Source organism: Panicum virgatum, chromosome 3K (assembly GCF_016808335.1).
Source record: "Panicum virgatum strain AP13 chromosome 3K, P.virgatum_v5, whole genome shotgun sequence".
Taxonomy (NCBI): Eukaryota; Viridiplantae; Streptophyta; class Magnoliopsida; order Poales; family Poaceae; genus Panicum; species Panicum virgatum.
In genome coordinates this window covers 17,493,864-17,510,647 of record NC_053138.1, presented here as the reverse complement: position 1 = coordinate 17,510,647, position 16,784 = coordinate 17,493,864, and the positions used below count along the sequence as shown (strand labels likewise).

At 44.5% G+C, this 16,784-nt stretch overlaps 1 protein-coding gene across 3 annotated transcripts; it reads right to left on the bottom strand.

The window, feature by feature from the left end:
• Nucleotides 1–9,670: 9,670 nt before the first annotated feature.
• LOC120697989 (beta-galactosidase 8-like) lies at nt 9,671–16,679 on the bottom strand. 3 transcript variants are annotated; one of them, XM_039981398.1, is made up of 19 exons: nt 16,181–16,675; nt 15,775–16,059; nt 15,169–15,364; nt 14,660–14,748; nt 14,489–14,569; nt 14,284–14,378; nt 13,590–13,660; nt 13,325–13,415; nt 13,119–13,236; nt 12,910–13,005; nt 12,777–12,825; nt 12,436–12,626; nt 12,262–12,333; nt 12,031–12,177; nt 11,743–11,793; nt 11,453–11,648; nt 10,518–10,648; nt 10,337–10,402; nt 9,671–10,056 (listed from the first exon to the last, which is right to left on the bottom strand). In XM_039981398.1, exons 1-19 carry the CDS (start codon nt 16,244–16,246, stop codon nt 9,970–9,972), a joined length of 2,178 nt encoding a protein of 725 aa, XP_039837332.1. In that variant the 5' UTR covers nt 16,247–16,675; the 3' UTR covers nt 9,671–9,969. The 3 variants fall into 3 exon arrangements, with proteins under 3 accessions (XP_039837332.1, XP_039837333.1, XP_039837334.1); XM_039981399.1 differs by having other exon boundaries at nt 15,946–16,059; XM_039981400.1 differs by lacking the exons at nt 9,671–10,056; nt 10,337–10,402; nt 10,518–10,648 and having other exon boundaries at nt 11,513–11,661; nt 16,181–16,679.
• Between the last annotated feature and the right edge of the window lie 105 nt (nt 16,680–16,784).

Here is a 16,784-nt window from a genome sequence, read left to right as displayed (position 1 = left end):
AAGGAGAGAAAGGGAGAGGAGGGGGGAGAAGGGAGGAGGCGGCGAGGTGGGAGGAGGTGATTGGCCGGGGGGGGGGGGGGGGGGGGGGGGCCGTGTCGGGCAGGTCTCCCCGTCACGCCGCTGGGGAGGGTCCGCGTGGCGCTTGATATTATTTGTCGCGTCCGCGCGCCCCGGTTTCTGCTACCTTCACGCCACCCGGGCACACCTGTTGCGCTCCCACTCGGCAGCATGTGGGCAGCACAGAGCCTACTTGACAATAAGTATCTCGTTTAAGAGCTCAAACTACACATGGGTTGTACAAGCATAAAAATCTGATAAAGAAAAAAATATAAGAAACAAAACACATTTATAGCATTTAAATGAATGTAAAAAGTACACCCAACTAATCCGGTAGATACGCTTGAAATGAGCTCCATCTACCACGGTGCTAGAACGCTCGAAATGAGCTTCGCCAACCATCTTGGCTGGGCGGGTACTGCCCCCACATGTCAACCTTAAGTAAAAAGTTTCCCATGCAAAGCAACCCAGCATATTCACATGATTACTGCATCCGCTCATACAGCCAACCAAACACTCTTCTTTCTAGGATCACTTTGTTATTTCCTCGAGTTGTTTTACTCATCTGTAATGGCTCTACTTATCCGTGTTCAAGCAACCAGGCACACCTTAATCAAATGCTCAAGGAAGATATTTGCAATGGGTGACGTTGTCTGTTGTTGTACTCGTATACAAACCATATCACATCTAACATCGTAGCATTAAATAAATAAGAACCTCTTCCAGCTTTGAGAGTTGAGACACGAGTACTCCTATATTATTTTTCCAACATAAGTTTCTCCTCCGAGCCCGCAAGAATATTCAAAGATCTCAAGATATCTCGCGACGTTGATCGCTCGAGTCATTCCGGGATGGGTGACTCGCAGCTCCTGCAGTGTAGCCTGACAAGCCAAAATAGTCGCCGGGGACCACGTGTCACCTCGAGCCCTCTGCTGGGTAACCCGGCGTGGTGCCCCCTACCAGCAGATCTCTCCCCTCCCTCCAAAACTCTTTCCGCCCTCCAGCACGCAGCGTACGACACGTTGCATCCGCGCGAGGGCGGAGGTTGGCCTGCACGGCTGCACCCCCGGCGAAGAGGCTGTTCGTGTTAGCTTGTCTTCTCTCTCGAAATACTATTTATTCTACCAATCCTATACGAGCTCGCGTCTCTCCTGGTCGCCGAGCCCCGCGCCCCCCGACAGCCAATGGCGCCCCGCCACTTGTCCACGGCGGACAGGAGAAGAGCTCGCGTCTTTCTGGATCGAGGCCTCGCCTCGCAGTCTGTTTGCTTTCCGTGCCCCTCGGCAGCTTTACGTCGGCTGCTGCCGTGTGTCGCTCGCCAGCTGTGGACATTTCGGGGGAGGGGATAGCGTTTGCGTACACGGTACACCGGATCGTAGCTGGTAGAGAGGGCGCCGATTCGATACGCGCGCACGGCTGAGAGCGACGCATATGCACTGATCGCCAATGATACATGCATGGATAATGGGGGATTATACATGGATGCACGAAAATGGGGCGCGTGAGTGCGCGACTAGGCACGGATATGTTTTTGGATGAAATGAACCTAATTATTATGGAAATCATGTGAAGGTTTAAACCAACTAGGGACAGATAATCTTGTTGGATAGTGAAGACTAAATCAAAAGGAAATAATGTTTACTCCTCCGTTCCAAAATAAACGCAATCCTATGACTGAGTACGTAAGTCGATGCTATAGGTAAAATTACAAAAATATCTTTTATCTTTTAAGATGAGTGATGAGGTATTAGTTGTTTTTTACGAGAATGTTTCGAATCTTGCTCTATCTTTTGTGGTTGGTATGTCAAAATTAGCATTTTTATGAAACAAATTTTGAACTTTATAATTACAATTATTTTAAGATAGAGGGAGTAGATCAGAGCTGCCAAAATCTGAATTACAATTCAGATGGAATGATGGATCCGAACAGTGTAGTTAGCCTGGTGACGATGGGCACAGCACGGTAGCTGTGGCGGTTTTTTTATTTTTATATTTTATATTTTTGTTTTTTACAAAAATATATTTTCGATTTGGAAATTTACAGGAATATACCCCGGCCGTCCGGCTGCCGGGCGGCCGGGACCTGGCCCCCCGGCAGCGGGGCGGCAGGGGTTTTTTTACAAAACCTTTTACTCAAATAATTGCGCGGAGGTCTCTGGGGCCGGCCGCCCGGCAGCTGGGCGACCGGCTCTCCCACCCATATATAAGGGTTGGCTGGTCCCCCCACCCCTCATTTGCATCACTAAAATTTCAGAAACCAAGAATAAAGAGGGAGGGAGGGAGAGCGGCGAAGCCCTTCCGGATTTTCGAGCCGGCGACTGCAGGTAACCAAAATTCTTCTACGCTTTACTAATAGATTATGTTGTAATTATTTTTGTTGAAACAGTAGATTAGCAATCAATTTAATTATTGTTAGGAGTGATTAGTGGTACATTTAGGTGCAGTTACTTGTAATGATTAGCGTTGATACAGTACATTTAGTGTTAGATTAAGTATTAGAAAGTACTAGAAAATTGTTAGAGAAGTATTAGAAAGTCTTAAAAACTGGAATATAATAGTAAATTTTTTTAGAAAATGTTAGAAAATTGTAGAAAGTATTTTGTTGAAACAGTAGTTTAGCAATCAGTTTAATTATTATTAGGAGTGATTAGTGATACATTTAGGTGTAGTTACTGATAATGATTAGTTTTGATATAGTATATTAGTAATCTGGTTGCTCACTTGTGATTGCCAGGGCTCAACACCATGGCATCCTCAGGATCCACCTACATTCCATGGAGTAAGGTGACGAAAACAGTCCCCCAAGTAGTCCAGGTGCCTATGTGTTTTTGCGGATCCTTGTGCAAACTAATGAAATCAAGGGTTTTGGGGACAACTTTGGCAAGAGATTCTTCATGTGCGAGAATTACGAGTACGACCCGCCCAAGCATTACGACAAGGACCGAGCAAAGGTACTACAAAACACTATCAGAGTTTGTCACTTTCTGATCTAGTAATGACGTCTAACATGATTTGGGGAAAGACTCCACCGCCTCTATGTGATTCCTTGCAGTGGTTAGACACCGAGCAATCTCAGCAGGATAAGGACCACGTGGAGTGTCAAGCAAGGTGGGCTGCACAAAGTTGGCAACGAATGTTGCATTAAGAACAGATGGAGGAGAAGCGCAAGAAAAACCAGGAAGACATTCAGAAGAGGAACGTCAGAAGGCAGAGGAACGTGAAGCTGATAGGGAGAGGAAGCGAGAGAGGGCCTGCCATGCTAAGGAAGCAGGGTCTGAAGCTATTAGGAAGAGAAAATATCTCCGGTGCACTCAGTAAAGCACTACCATGTAATCCCGGCATTTTACATTTCCTAAGGCATGTTAGGTTTACTCACAACACGAGGTTATCGTGTTGCACATGCCATGCTTTTCATTGTTCAAGTACCTAGTAGTACGAACGTCTTAGGCCTCTGCTTTGTAATCGTAGCATTGTTTACAAAACTGTATTGCAAACCGAAATTTTATGATTCGTAACTACCCTTCTATTTTCAGTACACTACATTCAGTGAGCAATCTAATTGAACCAACCTACACATTTAGAACTATAACCAATAAATCTTACTACACAAATACCTTCGTAATATTACATGCTACAATCTGGTGCATATACATATCCATACATAACGAAATGTAATTATCACATATAGGTCGGAATACATATCCATACATCTGGTTCAAATACATATGCACACATAACGAAATCTAGACGCGACGGCCTCCAAAATCCGGAGGCAATCCATCGGTGGGATTTCCAGAAGGTCCAACATCAGCACCAGCATTATCTTCTTGCATTTTAGGGCACTTCTTGTAAGTGTGATCATCTGCTCCACATAGGTTGCATCTTTTTTTCTTCTTTCCTGCCTCAGACTCATCCATTCCGTTACGGATACGAAGTGTCTGCCGTCGACCTACCCCTCTCCTAGCATCTGGATTGGGAATATACATTAGAGAGATATTTGGTGTAGTGAATGATGCCAGACTGCATATGCCATATATCTCATGGCCCCAAGTGTGCACAGCGATTTCTTTTCTGTAATATTGTGAAACAAAAACCTCAGGATCCAACCCAGATTCTGAACATGCCGCAATGACATGAGAGCATGGTAAGTGAAGAAGCTGTGGCTTCTTACATCTGCAAAAAAACCTTGCCTTCTGATGTTATCAAGCATTCCTGAACGACCATTTGTATGCGGACACCCTGCCCTGTCCTATCCTTGCATGAAACCTCAAACCTTTGATCCTTTGTGCCCATGGAGACCACTCTGTGATATTGAGCATTTTCAATCTTTTCTTTCATGTAGTTAGTGACCCTATTAAAAAAATCACTTCTGGATCATTAAGTAAGACAGCAGCTGCCTGGTACCACTCTCTGAAGTACCTTGTGCATCCGTACATGATGAACTCAACTATGCCAACAAGAGGAAATCCACGAACATGACGCATTACTATATTATAACACTCTGCGTGGTTGGTTGTCTCGATCCCATATCGACGACCACCAGTGTCGTATAGAATTGACCACTTCTCCTTGGGTGCATCCTTAATCCACTGTGTGAAAGGTCCGCCACCGGAACGTCTCCGGCTGGAGGTTGAGGCCTATTCCTTTAGCAGCTCGGCGCACATGTTATCTAGCACCTGCCACAATGCATCAAACTTCCGCTGCTTGATTCTGAGTGCACAATCTCTTTAACAAATTCATAAGTTTCTTATTCTTTAAGCGCTCATAAAAGTTTGCACCCATATGGCTTATGCACCACCTACTCACAACATCTGGCCATAGAGGAGGCTGTCCTCGACTTCCTTCATGTAGTTGCCTTATTGCTGCTAGAAGACCAGCATGTCTGTCACTGATGAGGCAAACATCAGGCCTTCCAGCAACAATGTGAATCTTCACACGTTCAAGGAACCAGTACCAGCTCTCTGTGTTCTCATTCTCAACAAAAGCAAAGACGATGGGAACCACCTGCTTGTTGCAATCAACTCCAATCGCTGTCAGTATTGTCCCCTTATATCTTCCTGTCAAGAATGTGCCGTCAATACATAGAACAGGAAGACAATACATAAATGCCCTCACACATGCACCAAGTCAGAAGAAAGCACGAAGTAGAAACCCAGGTCCCCCATCTAAACTCGGTACAATGTAGGTATCAGCCGCGCTTCCAGGATTTCTCTGCACAATTGCTGACAGCATGTGAGGCAGGTTATCATATGATGCCTCATATGTGCCGAATCTCATCTCAAACACCTTTTGTTTTGCCCGCCAAGCCTTTGCATAGCTGATTTTGTATTGAAAACGGTCGTCGATGTCCCTAATTATCAATTTTGGCTCATAATCAATTTTGTCCAGAATCACCCCATACATTTTCTTGGCCACGAAAGTGGATGTGATGTTACGGTGAGTTTGCGCAACAGCAATTAATCTATATGTATGTGGTGTAACAATTGAACACTCCCAGTGTGTCATGTACTTGCCCTTGTAGGCATGTACTCGCCATGTACAGTCGCCATTGACACACTTCACCTCATATTCTTTGCTGCTAGACTTCACAACTCTGAATTCCTTCCTCAATGATATAGCCCAAAGCTTCACAGCATCTTTCACAGCTTCAATGCTAGGATACTTTGCCCCCTGCACAACCTCATTCTCTCTGTATTCGTACTCATTACTCCTAATACCCTGTATCACTGGATTTCCAAAACCCTTGTCTCGCCATTCACCTAGCAATGGGTAGTCCTCATCGTTTGATGAGTCCCCACATTCTTCCATCATTCGAGTCTCTTGGTCTTCATTCTGTACAGCTTCCACTATTCCAGGTATCCGCTCCCCCTCATCAGCTAAACCTTGCGGCTCAGGTTGAATGACATGCACGTTCTGATCTTCTTTTTCTCCTATCTGATCAGCCATACCTTGCGGCTCAGGTTCTGTGACATGCATGTTCTGATCTTCATTTTCTTGTTCCACTGCTTGGTTCATATGAGATGATGTACTTGTTGACCCTTCACCAAAATGGGCTGCCTTCTGGTGAATCTGAATTAGCATTGCAAGAGGCCACCCGCGGTCAAGAGCTGCTTGCATGTAAGTACGCCATTCTTCGGTGTTTGCTATAAGCATCAACTCCCAGAAATCCCCTTCAGTTCCCCAATTCGTCATAGTCTGAACGGTTAGGAAATGAGTCTTTGGATTCACATTGAATATCTCGTGAAGCCATTTGCATATGGAACCAAAACTCCTGTCTAAGGGTTTATCTATTCCGCACTCTCTTCGTTGAAAAGCTGATAGATCTACTCCATACGCATCATGAGAAATATATCCGTCACCATAATGAACTTGAAAACGAAGCTTGCTCGACATATCTGGACACACAATCATGATATTAAATTGATTACTAATCTACTGTTTCAACAAAAATAATTACAACATAATCTATTAGTAAAACGTAGAAGAATTTTGGTTACCTGCAGTCGCCGGATTGAAAATCCAGCAGTGCTTCGCCTCTGTCCCTCCCTCCTTTTTTTGATTTCTAGAATTTTAGTAATGCAAATGAGGGGTGGGGGGACCAGCCAACTCTTATATAAGGGTGGGAGATCCGGTTGCCCTGCAGCTGGGCGGCCAGGGCCAGCCGCCCCGCTGCCGGGCGACCGGCCCCCAGGTAACTCTGCGCAATTTTCTTCGCGAATTTTTTTCACAAAAGCCCCTGCCGCCCCGCTGCCGTGCGGCCAGGTCCCGGCCGCCCGGCAGCCGGGCGGCCGGGGTATATTCCTGTAAATTTCCAAATCGAAAATATATTTTTGTAAAAAACAAAAATATAAAAAATAAAAAAACCGCGCTATCTGGGTGCTGGCCTGAGCGGTTGAGCTGTTAGGTCGTGTCGGGTCCCGGCCCAACCGAGGGCTCCAGAAGCAGTCCTCGTAATGCATTTTTTTGCACCTGAAAACGCCCCCTAAAAGAAGAGCTTATGTAGATGAAAACTCCTCCGCGCAATCCTACTCCCGTCAGTCGTGACAACAGGGAAAAATGGCCACGCGTAGTAAATACGTAAAAAACTAGCAGAAAAAGCCGCGGCAGTAGGAGCGAGGTTGCTCGCGTGCGCGACCCGATCCAAATCCAACCCCAACCAACTCGACCGGCTCGGGGCCACGGTGTGGTAGGACCGGCTCGCCCGGGGTGCGGGCGCGTGGCGGATCGGCCGGGAGGGTTGCAGCACGTGAGCACCCACCCTGCCCACGCCACACAGGGCGGCGCGCTGCCGGCCGGAGCAAGCGCTCGGATCGGATAGGATGGGAACACACCGGGGGGCTCCGGCGAACCATGGGGCGCCACCGCGGCGGCGGGCGCGCGGGCGAGGTGACCATTTTTCCCCCGGGAGGGAGGGTCGGAGGGACCGCCTCGCGCGTGCCCCCACGACACGACGGAAGCTGGTCCAGCGTCCCAATCAAATCATTGAAGACCACGGACGGATCGCCTCGCGCCCCCGCTGAGATGACTTGTCAGGTGCCACGGCGCTCCTCGCCGGATCCGGCGACACTTGTCACCCGGCCGGCCGAGCACGGACGGCGGCATCCACCCGTCGCTGTCGGCCGCCAGCGAGGGCCCTCCTCCTTCCGTCTGCGTCAAGGAAAGAAGCCGAGCAGGGCAGGACTTGGGAGTCTTCTGTTTCTGGAGGCGGTGGCGTCAACGGTGACGGTCCGATGGAGTCGTAAAAATGGCGCCTTCAATTCGGCAATTATTACTCGGCTCATCAATCAAAAAAGTGAAAAAAAAGAATTCGTTGCCGAATAAATAAAGGCCCGGAAGAAAAAGGATACTTTGGCCTGCTGCTGCTGAGCGGCTGGCTGCTGCCGCGCTGGGGATATGTACCAGGACCCGTCGATGTCGACGATCGTTACGTGTCCCTCGCCGTGGAGCCTCGGCATTGGCCCAAGTGTCCAGGGCCACTTTTCGTACGTGTGGACAAAGTTGGCTGCCAGGGCTACCTAGCATATCTGTGGGCACACGTAGCGCTCAATCTCTCTCTCACACACGCAGTGTTTAGATCCCACAAAAACTCCAAATTTTCCATCACATCGAAATCGCATCGAAACATTAAATATAATAAATAACTCATATATGGAGTATTAAATGTAAGTAATTAAAAAACTAATTGCATAGTTTTGATGTACGTTGCGAGACGAATCTTTTGAGGCTAGTTAGATCACGGTAGGACAATATTTACCATAAACAAATGAAATGTGCTACAGTGTCCGATGCAACTTTTTCTATCCGTTTTCCAGGGATCTAAACACAGCAAAAAAAAAAAAAGAGAAGAGAGGGGGAAAAGGGGAAAAGCCTAGTAGCAGGCTGTACACGGACCGGGTAGACGGTTGGTTTGTTGGAGACTGGGGACTGGAGAGGCAGCGGCAAAGCCGGCAATGGCATGCGAAACACGCCTTGGGCGAACAAACTCGATGATGGCTGCTCCAACACTCCCCCATGGCCCCATCCGCGCTTGCCTTTCGATTTTCGAGGGCCCGAGGGAGGCGGTTGCAATAAGGTCTCGCTCGGTTCGGCGGAAAGGTTGGAGACGCCGAGCCGTGCACGGCAGGAAGCGCGGAGACGTGGCGGCAGCTGGCGGACCCCCGGTTGGAGTGCGGTGTGATGGTGTCTGGTGCTGTGGAATCGTGGAGTCCGGTGGCGCGCACGGAGGGGCCGAGGGGGCTGTCTATCTATCTTGCGAAAGATAGATAAATCATTTATTTTAAAATTTATTTGGCTCAATTATTTTGTATAAATTTCTGCAACTATGTTTAGTATTTTAATATAATTAATTTAATATTTTATTGAACTAATTTAACATTTAATAATAAAAATATTGAAATTGTAAGCATGAAATATTGAAATGTTAAATTCTAAATGTTGAACGGCGATGAGGCAAGCTTCTTCTGCTGCGAGCAGCAGGGCGGCTCGGGCAACGACGCAACGGCGCAGTAGCGCGGGCGCGCGGGCGGTGCGCTGCGGCGGCGCATCGCACCGGCAGGCTGTTGCAGGCTCGCGACAGGTAGTACTAGTAGTCAGCGGCGATGACAGGCAGCATGCAGGTAGCGCGGGGGCAGCGGGAGTCGCGGGCGCGCGGCGAGGGCGGCCGGCGGTGATGGCGGCGGGGATAGAAAAGCTTGGGGAGAGAGTTAGGATTTAGATGGATTAAAGACTGTTGTTGTTTGCATGAATCTTAAATGTTGAAAGGTGGAGAAGAAAAAATGGATAGAAATTCCGCCGAGGGGGCCGGTCGTCAGGAAGTGTGTGTGGGCTTTGGGCTTTTGCTGGGCCTCTCAATACAAGCAATGGGCTGGGAAGGCTGAAACTCCCTTTGCAGTCTGGTCTAAATATACATTCCAAATTCGAGCCGAGAGTCGTTTCAAAAAATTCGAGCCAAGCGAACCACTGACTTTACTCAAGTGTCAGTTTAATCCATCTTGGTCTATCTTGTCAAATTCAGAGATCACTTGGCTCAAGTGGAGTTGATCCACTGCATGACCGTTACGATCTGAAACAGCTCGCGAGATGCATTTTCTTTTCAAAGAAAACACTCGCGAGATGCTGAAATGGTGATCATGTAGATTCATCTCTGCTAAAATGGTGACTCCCAGATCTGAGAATACAATGTTCAGTAGAGCACGCAATGGACATACCGCGGATCAGCATATACGACGACGGATCTAGAGAATGAACCCTGCTCCGCTAATCATGGCGTGAAGATGCTACGTGTGGCGCAAAGCGAAGGGGAACCTTGCATCTTTTGGATGGCAGCACACTAGCACCAACGTCGAGATGAGAAGCGAGAGGAAGGGGACCAAATCCGCTGCACCGTGCTCTGCACACACGTGCAAACCATTCTCACTGTTTTGGACCGCATGTGAAATCTGGATCTGTTACTAAGTTGACGGTGAGCTCAGGATTTGGACCGTGCAGTTCAAAGATTACCTGAAAAGAATAAGATCACGTTGCATATGTTACTTTCTTTATCACTTAATGAACAGGCAAAGATCGGCAATCAAATGAAAAGAACTCTAGCCGGTAATAATTAGAATGAATATGAACAATAAGTAATTACCTAATCCAGTTATGTTAAATGTTTACCTTTTTTCTGAGCATAGAAAGGTGGATCGTGCTATTTTCCACTATTTTCAGAAAATGTACAGCAAAAGCAGAAAAAAATCATAACCAAAAAGTGTATCACCATAAGAACAGATAAAGTACATACAATGACGTTGTCTCCAGGTCTGAGGATTGGCCCGGGAACATAAAGGGCACACTGTGGTCCACGTGCCTGAAAAAGAAACAGTTCAATTTCAGCTAAAGTGAGCAAAACATAGATTTATTACTAAAATAAATATAACTGGAATTCATAAATAAATAGAAGAACAGAATGCACAGGATTTTACCGGCCAAAATCTTCCAATGTTGAAGTTGTTCACAAAAACAACACCCTTGTTCCAACCACGAAATGATATAAATGTATCCTTCATCTCACTCTCAGAGTCAATATGGAAATGGCCTTCATAAAATTCAGGTTCTGCAGAAGCACTTTATGTCATAAGATGATACAAGGATATTCAGTTTTAAAGCAGCATGCTTTTTTGAAACATATATATCACATATGACATTTGACATCCAATTAGAAACCAAACATACCGGTTCTTAAAGAAAAGGTATAATTCAGTTAGCTGTTCGATTCACATGCCAGCTCAACCAAAAAGAACATAAGGAAATCATTAAACATATGTTTTTACGAGAATTTCCAGTTTCAATATTTTTGTTGATTGGCACAAAAAGAGCTCTAGTGTTCCACTAACTTAAACTGATCCAAATAACAAATGGGGCCAACCACGCCATGAGATTCAGAAAGTTATCCTTATAATTATTATGTGAAATAATGATTACATCATAATTTCACACTGATAGTTAAATTCCAGTTTCAATATTTTTGTTGATTGGCACAAAAAGAGCTCTAGTGTTCCACTAACTTAAACTGATCCAAATAACAAATGGGGCCAACCATGCCATGAGATTCAGAAAGTTATCCTTATGAAATAATGATTACATCATAATTTCACACTGATAGTTAGCACGGCAAAATTTATGCAAAGCTGCAATCATGTTATTTAATAGATAGCTACATCTTGCTCCTACAATTAGTACTATCCTAGAGGTGAGCTGTTGCTCATGCATGAGCCATGATGGACCATAAATTGTGCCTGACTATTGTAAGAAGATCATATATGCATGCAAATTAGACGTCTGAACATTTTACTGCTTGCAGATGTTTTTGGTTTTTGAGGGAAACAGCTTGCAGAATTATTTGAATGTGGAGACTTACCATTCAAATAGAACGACGATTCCTGGAATTTCTTTTCTGAGTGACCATGAATAACGGACACTTTACTAGCTCTAACATCAGGCATTTGAGTGATTAGTTGGAGTTTTGGAAGGTTGTCCAGTGAATTGAATGTAAGTGGATACATTTTCCAGTGATGGAGAGTGACACCATCTATTTGAATAGGAGATAGTATTCCCTGTATTTCAAAACTGGGCAATAATCAGCACAAGAAGCTTATAACCATCGTGAATGCAGATGCTGCAACTAGCAAAAGGCAATGTGATACTTACTTTTCGGTCAAAAATATATGCCCCATAATTTATACGACCCATATTTTCTACCTGTAGAACAATTGTGTATATGTTAGTAAGCAATAAATCACTATGTAAGAATAATTTAAATAATCGAAAGGAAACCTGGAGAAATACCACCTCCGTTCTTTCTTTAGCTGATGTTTTAGAATTGGAAAAAAAAGTTTCTTTTAATGTGATTCACTAAAATTCGAGTCAATCAACAATAATTGTAAAAGTTGTAATACTCTAGCAAGAAAATTATAAAGAAGACGCAAGAAAGATTACCAGGATATATAGGCTTGTATTAGCTGAACATCCTAAATTTGGTATTTCTAGTGTTTTACTAGACCATCTTTCAATTACACCAACATATCTTGGGTTTCTGACACTGTCAGTTGAGCAAGACAGGAACACCTGAGCTCTGTCATGTACCTGCAGCAACCCAGAATTTATTTTACATCTTAGAAGCGATAAACTTCTTTCATGCCGAGAAAAATCAAAGATGAAGGTCACAACCTTTGGGATTGATAGAATGCTTGATGGGAGTTTCCCTTGGTATTCTGACATGTACAATAGAAACCCAAACATCTAAACAAAAATAAACCCCATCATAGATATATGAAATGTAAACTTACTCGATATGTTCACCAACAATAATGGAAATACAGGTATAATTAGATTTGTATGTACCTGGCCTATTTGTTCCATATACAGTGGATGCTCTGAAACAGCACATCTCAAAGGATCACTGATGTTAGCAATGATGTCAAACAAAGAAGTAACCTTCTGTAATTTCACAAGCCCGTAATTTGCTTTTTCAATGTCAGAAGGAAGTGGATGAAGAGGAGACCCGATACATTCATGTATTACTCTTCTCAGCGCTGCTTGAAAATACCAATTGTGATGATAAACCAAAATACAGAAATAAAACAGTGCTTCTGAATGTTAGAAAGCAGAGGCTAAAGTGCACCAAAAAAATCTTTTTGATTCCAAGTAAGTGAAATTTTAAATAGGAAGATATCACAGCATGCCTTTGTATTTTGAATTATGCACATCTCCATGCTCCTTAATTGGTGCATCCTGCCCATTAAAGAGGTCATGCAAATAAGTTGACATGCAAAAACAAGTTAATAATGAAAGAAATTTTTTTGGAGTGATACTTGCATAGTCATAAGAAGTGAGGTCTGGCTTGTAATCAGATTCATCTTGGCCAGTATTTGCACCACTATAAAATCCAAAATTGGTCCCACCATGAGCCATCTGGATAACCTCATGAAGAAATAGTATTAATATACCTAGACTACAAATGCAATGAATTATCTTTTCAAAAAATACAAATGCAATGAATTGATGAATGAGCTCCAGTGACAGACATAAAGTACAGCAGAACCATTGCGGCACAAAATTGTTTTAAGGGATTTCGCCGTACTAGTGGCATCTGTTGTTGCCATACTTTCACCCCAGTGTGTTAGCCACCCAGTATAAAATTCCCTGAAAAGTAAGAGGTGCCAACACTAGGTAAAGTCACACCCAAAAAAATACATGACAGAATATTTCACAAGATGTATAGCCAACTTACGAACTTAGAGGGGCTGATTTTCCTGGTAAGTTGTATTTCTTCTGTAATCTGAATATGGGCCATGGATTGGATCCGGTTTCAAAATCAACAGCTGCATAATCAGACATATTATTATTTCCTAAAGTGATTAACTGAGGAAAACAGGGGAAATATAAGTTTGTAAGGTTAGAAACTTAGGCATGTCAGGATATGAAGAAAACATGATTCTTCACTGAAGGCAACAAATCATCCACACCATGACACAAGCTCAGTTATCATATTTTACCAGCAAAAACATCATCTTGAGAAATTGATCCATTCTTTAAATTGCCCATGGCGCCCCCATCAGTTGTATAACTGAAAGATGATTTAAGAGTATGCATTGTCACGACCTAGGTAATTAGGAACTAAATCATATTAAAAATCAACGGAATAATAGCATATAGGAAAAATTCGAAGTCCCCTTCCTCCCTCCCTTATATCATGTGTGTGTCAGTGCATAGCTCTAGTGTTTTCTATACTATTTGAGCAATCTAATGATTCAATATACCGAATTTCCTTTATATTGAATGATAAACATGTGGGTGATACCATTTCATCCAATTCTTATAGCATCCCCACTATCAACCCACAAACTGGCATAAAGGAATAAATAATATTTGTGCAGTAATATTTGACGAATTTCATAAGGATACAGCCAACAAGGGCAGCTATGGTTGTGGTTAAAATATACGGCCGCACACATCTTTTCATTAACAGCACAACACGGATACAAGGATGCTGCCTCAGTGCTGTTGAACAAAACTTCTGTTATCGCATACCTAATCGGTTCTACAATTTCATAAACACAACTTACAAAGCCAATTCCAAACTGAACATAGCTGCAAATGCTGAAAAGAAAACCGCAATAATTTGTATAGCTAATAGTATGAGCAGAGCATTATCTAAAAAAAATAGTATGAGCAGAGAGAACTGTGTACAGAACAATGTCATCTCCAAGATATCTTCTAGCCAGTTGAACAAGGTAATGAAGGTAATTCTTGTCATCTCCAAATGAACCAAATTCATTTTCAATCTGCCAGACCAGCTATACAATTAGGCTCTTCCACATATGAAAAAGCTGGATACACTAGAAAGGAAAATGAACAGGACGTAGAAAAGCAACTGAAACCCTGGTGAACTTGCCTGAACCATAATAACTGGACCTCCATTGCTGTACAATAATGGTGCTACTTTTGGAAATAGTACTCCCCACCATCTCCCCACCTGGAAAATGCAGTAGCATAGGTCAAAAAATCTACAGAAACATCTAAAACCAATTCTATATACCATAAGAATGTGCTTTGGTCAGAATACCAAGGAGAGATATGTCGAATCAGATGATCGCAGTTTAAGAGCAGGTTCTATGGCGAGCAACCAAGGTGGAAAACCTCCTAAGTCCCATTCTGCAGCGCACACATTACAAATTATAAATTTCAACACAAGCACATGCAACATCACAACTCAATCAACTTTGAAACTGATGAATAGTGTGCATACTATAGGTTGCTACAATCATGACATTACTTCATCACGTTTAGAGCATCTAAATGGTCTCAAATGTAAAATCGAGTAGTTTCTACAAATAAGTGGACAAAGGTTTATTTCTTTTTCCATAGATTCAAAGATCTATCTATTCTGTACTATTGCAACCAAGAAGTGGCTCTTCTAACTTTCATAATGAGCCATTTCAAGTGTATTAATCCTCTGCAGCAATAATAATTCTGTTCATTGATTATTCAAGAAAAATAATTCTGTTCGTTGCAGTATATAGACACAACTATGTCGTCAGTCATTAGCATGCTGAATCCATGAAGTTTCAATACCTCCACAAATGTATGGACCTACACGAAGCATGACCAGCATTCCTAATTCTTGAGCAAGTCTCAGATATGATTCAAGATCTGCAAACCCATTGAATTCCCAACTCTGTGGTTCTGGCTCATGCAGATTCCAAGGTACATATGTTTGAATTGTGTTCAAGCCTAGTGCCTTTGCTCTTAAAAGGCGATCCTTCCAGTACTGCAAGCATCAATGAATTGGAGAAGCTAATGATATTATAAACAAAGATAATAAAGATACCTAAAAGAACATATTGACATATACTGATAAATAAGGTCAATCACATAGTAATTCGCACGTTCGTATCAACAAAATAATTTCATCTCTAGATGATTCTTTAAGTACTTTGGAAGCTGGTGTCTGGCAGCATATAGCTAGGCATATCATAAAATGCTAAAAGCCCTCCAACGAAATTACAATCATGCTTAATATATGAGACAAGGTCGTCCAGTATTTCGACATGACCAGCATTTTGGAATGTTGGTGTATTGAAAAATATTACTGGAAAATTCAAAGTGTATGTAGAACAGCTGGAATTCAAACTCCAGCTACCATTTGCTCATATACACTTGATGTTTGCTCACACATACTTGAGGCAACTGATGAAACTCTTGGAGAAGGATCCAGCAGTTACAAATTGGTTCAACACCAGTCTCAGAGACTGTCACGCAGCTACTTCTCAGGAGCAACGCAGGAACACCTGCTGTTCCAAAAAAAAAAAACGCAGGAACACCTGCTAAAAAAAAGAGGAAAAATCTCACCTCAGGAACAATGCGGAAGTAGTGGACGTCGCCGCCGACGATCTGGAACGGCGCCCCATCCTTCATGAAGGTATCATTCTCGATCCAGAATCTTCTCGACGCCTCGCCACCGACCTAACACCCGATCATCGACGAGACCAGAAGCATCGCCTTTAGTTCAGCACGGGCTCGACAGGGAATCGCCAGAGATCATCGGACCGCAGACAGCAGCGAAAATCGTGATGAGCGTACATACCGACGAGGTGAGCGCGAGGCAGAGGACCGCCAGGCGAAGGTTGCGGAAGGCTCCACCAGAGGCCATCCCTGAACTCGTTGAGCTTGCCGCTGCAGGGCTCCTCTCTGCCAGCGCCTTCGGGTCGCACTTGTACCGCGGGAAGCGTGCCTTACGAGCCACGCCCAATCCCCACACGTCGGGGAACGCCGTGGCCAGGACGCCCTTCTGGCTTCTGATCGAGACCGCCGCGAGCACGGGCCCGAGCGCGGGGCCGGTGCCGGGAGGCGAGGCGAGTTGCCGAGCTGGGCTTGCACGCGGCGGGGAATTGTGGTGTGGTGGTCCTGGTGGGCAGCGGTCGCTCGACGGCGGATTCCGGAGACGAAACGGGTCGTGTAGTGGTATGCGTTTCGGGGTAGCGGCAGCCAGCAGCGCGTGCGCCGACGCTCTGGCGGCGGCGGCGGTTGGTCCTGGCGGCGGTGGCGGTTGGTCCTGGCGCCGGCGGGAGTGATAGCCGTGGCCCGTCGCCCGTCACCACTCACCCGTGGTGGCCTCTGGGTAGGTAGGCGGGTCCATGTCCGGAGTCTGGACAAAGCTGCGGTGCCACGCTGGCGAGTGTTGACTGCTA

Excerpts from the sequence above, each read along its gene's own strand:
- LOC120697989 (XM_039981398.1), bottom strand. The coding sequence starts at position 16,246 with ATGGCCTCTGGTGGAGCCTTCCGCAACCTTCGCCTGGCGGTCCTCTGC. Across the intron at positions 14,570-14,659 it reads ATTCGACATATCTCTCCTTG|GTGGGGAGATGGTGGGGAGT; the intron begins GTATTCTGACCA and ends TGCATTTTCCAG. Across the intron at positions 10,403-10,517 it reads ACATTGGAAGATTTTGGCCG|GCACGTGGACCACAGTGTGC; the intron begins GTAAAATCCTGT and ends TTTCTTTTTCAG.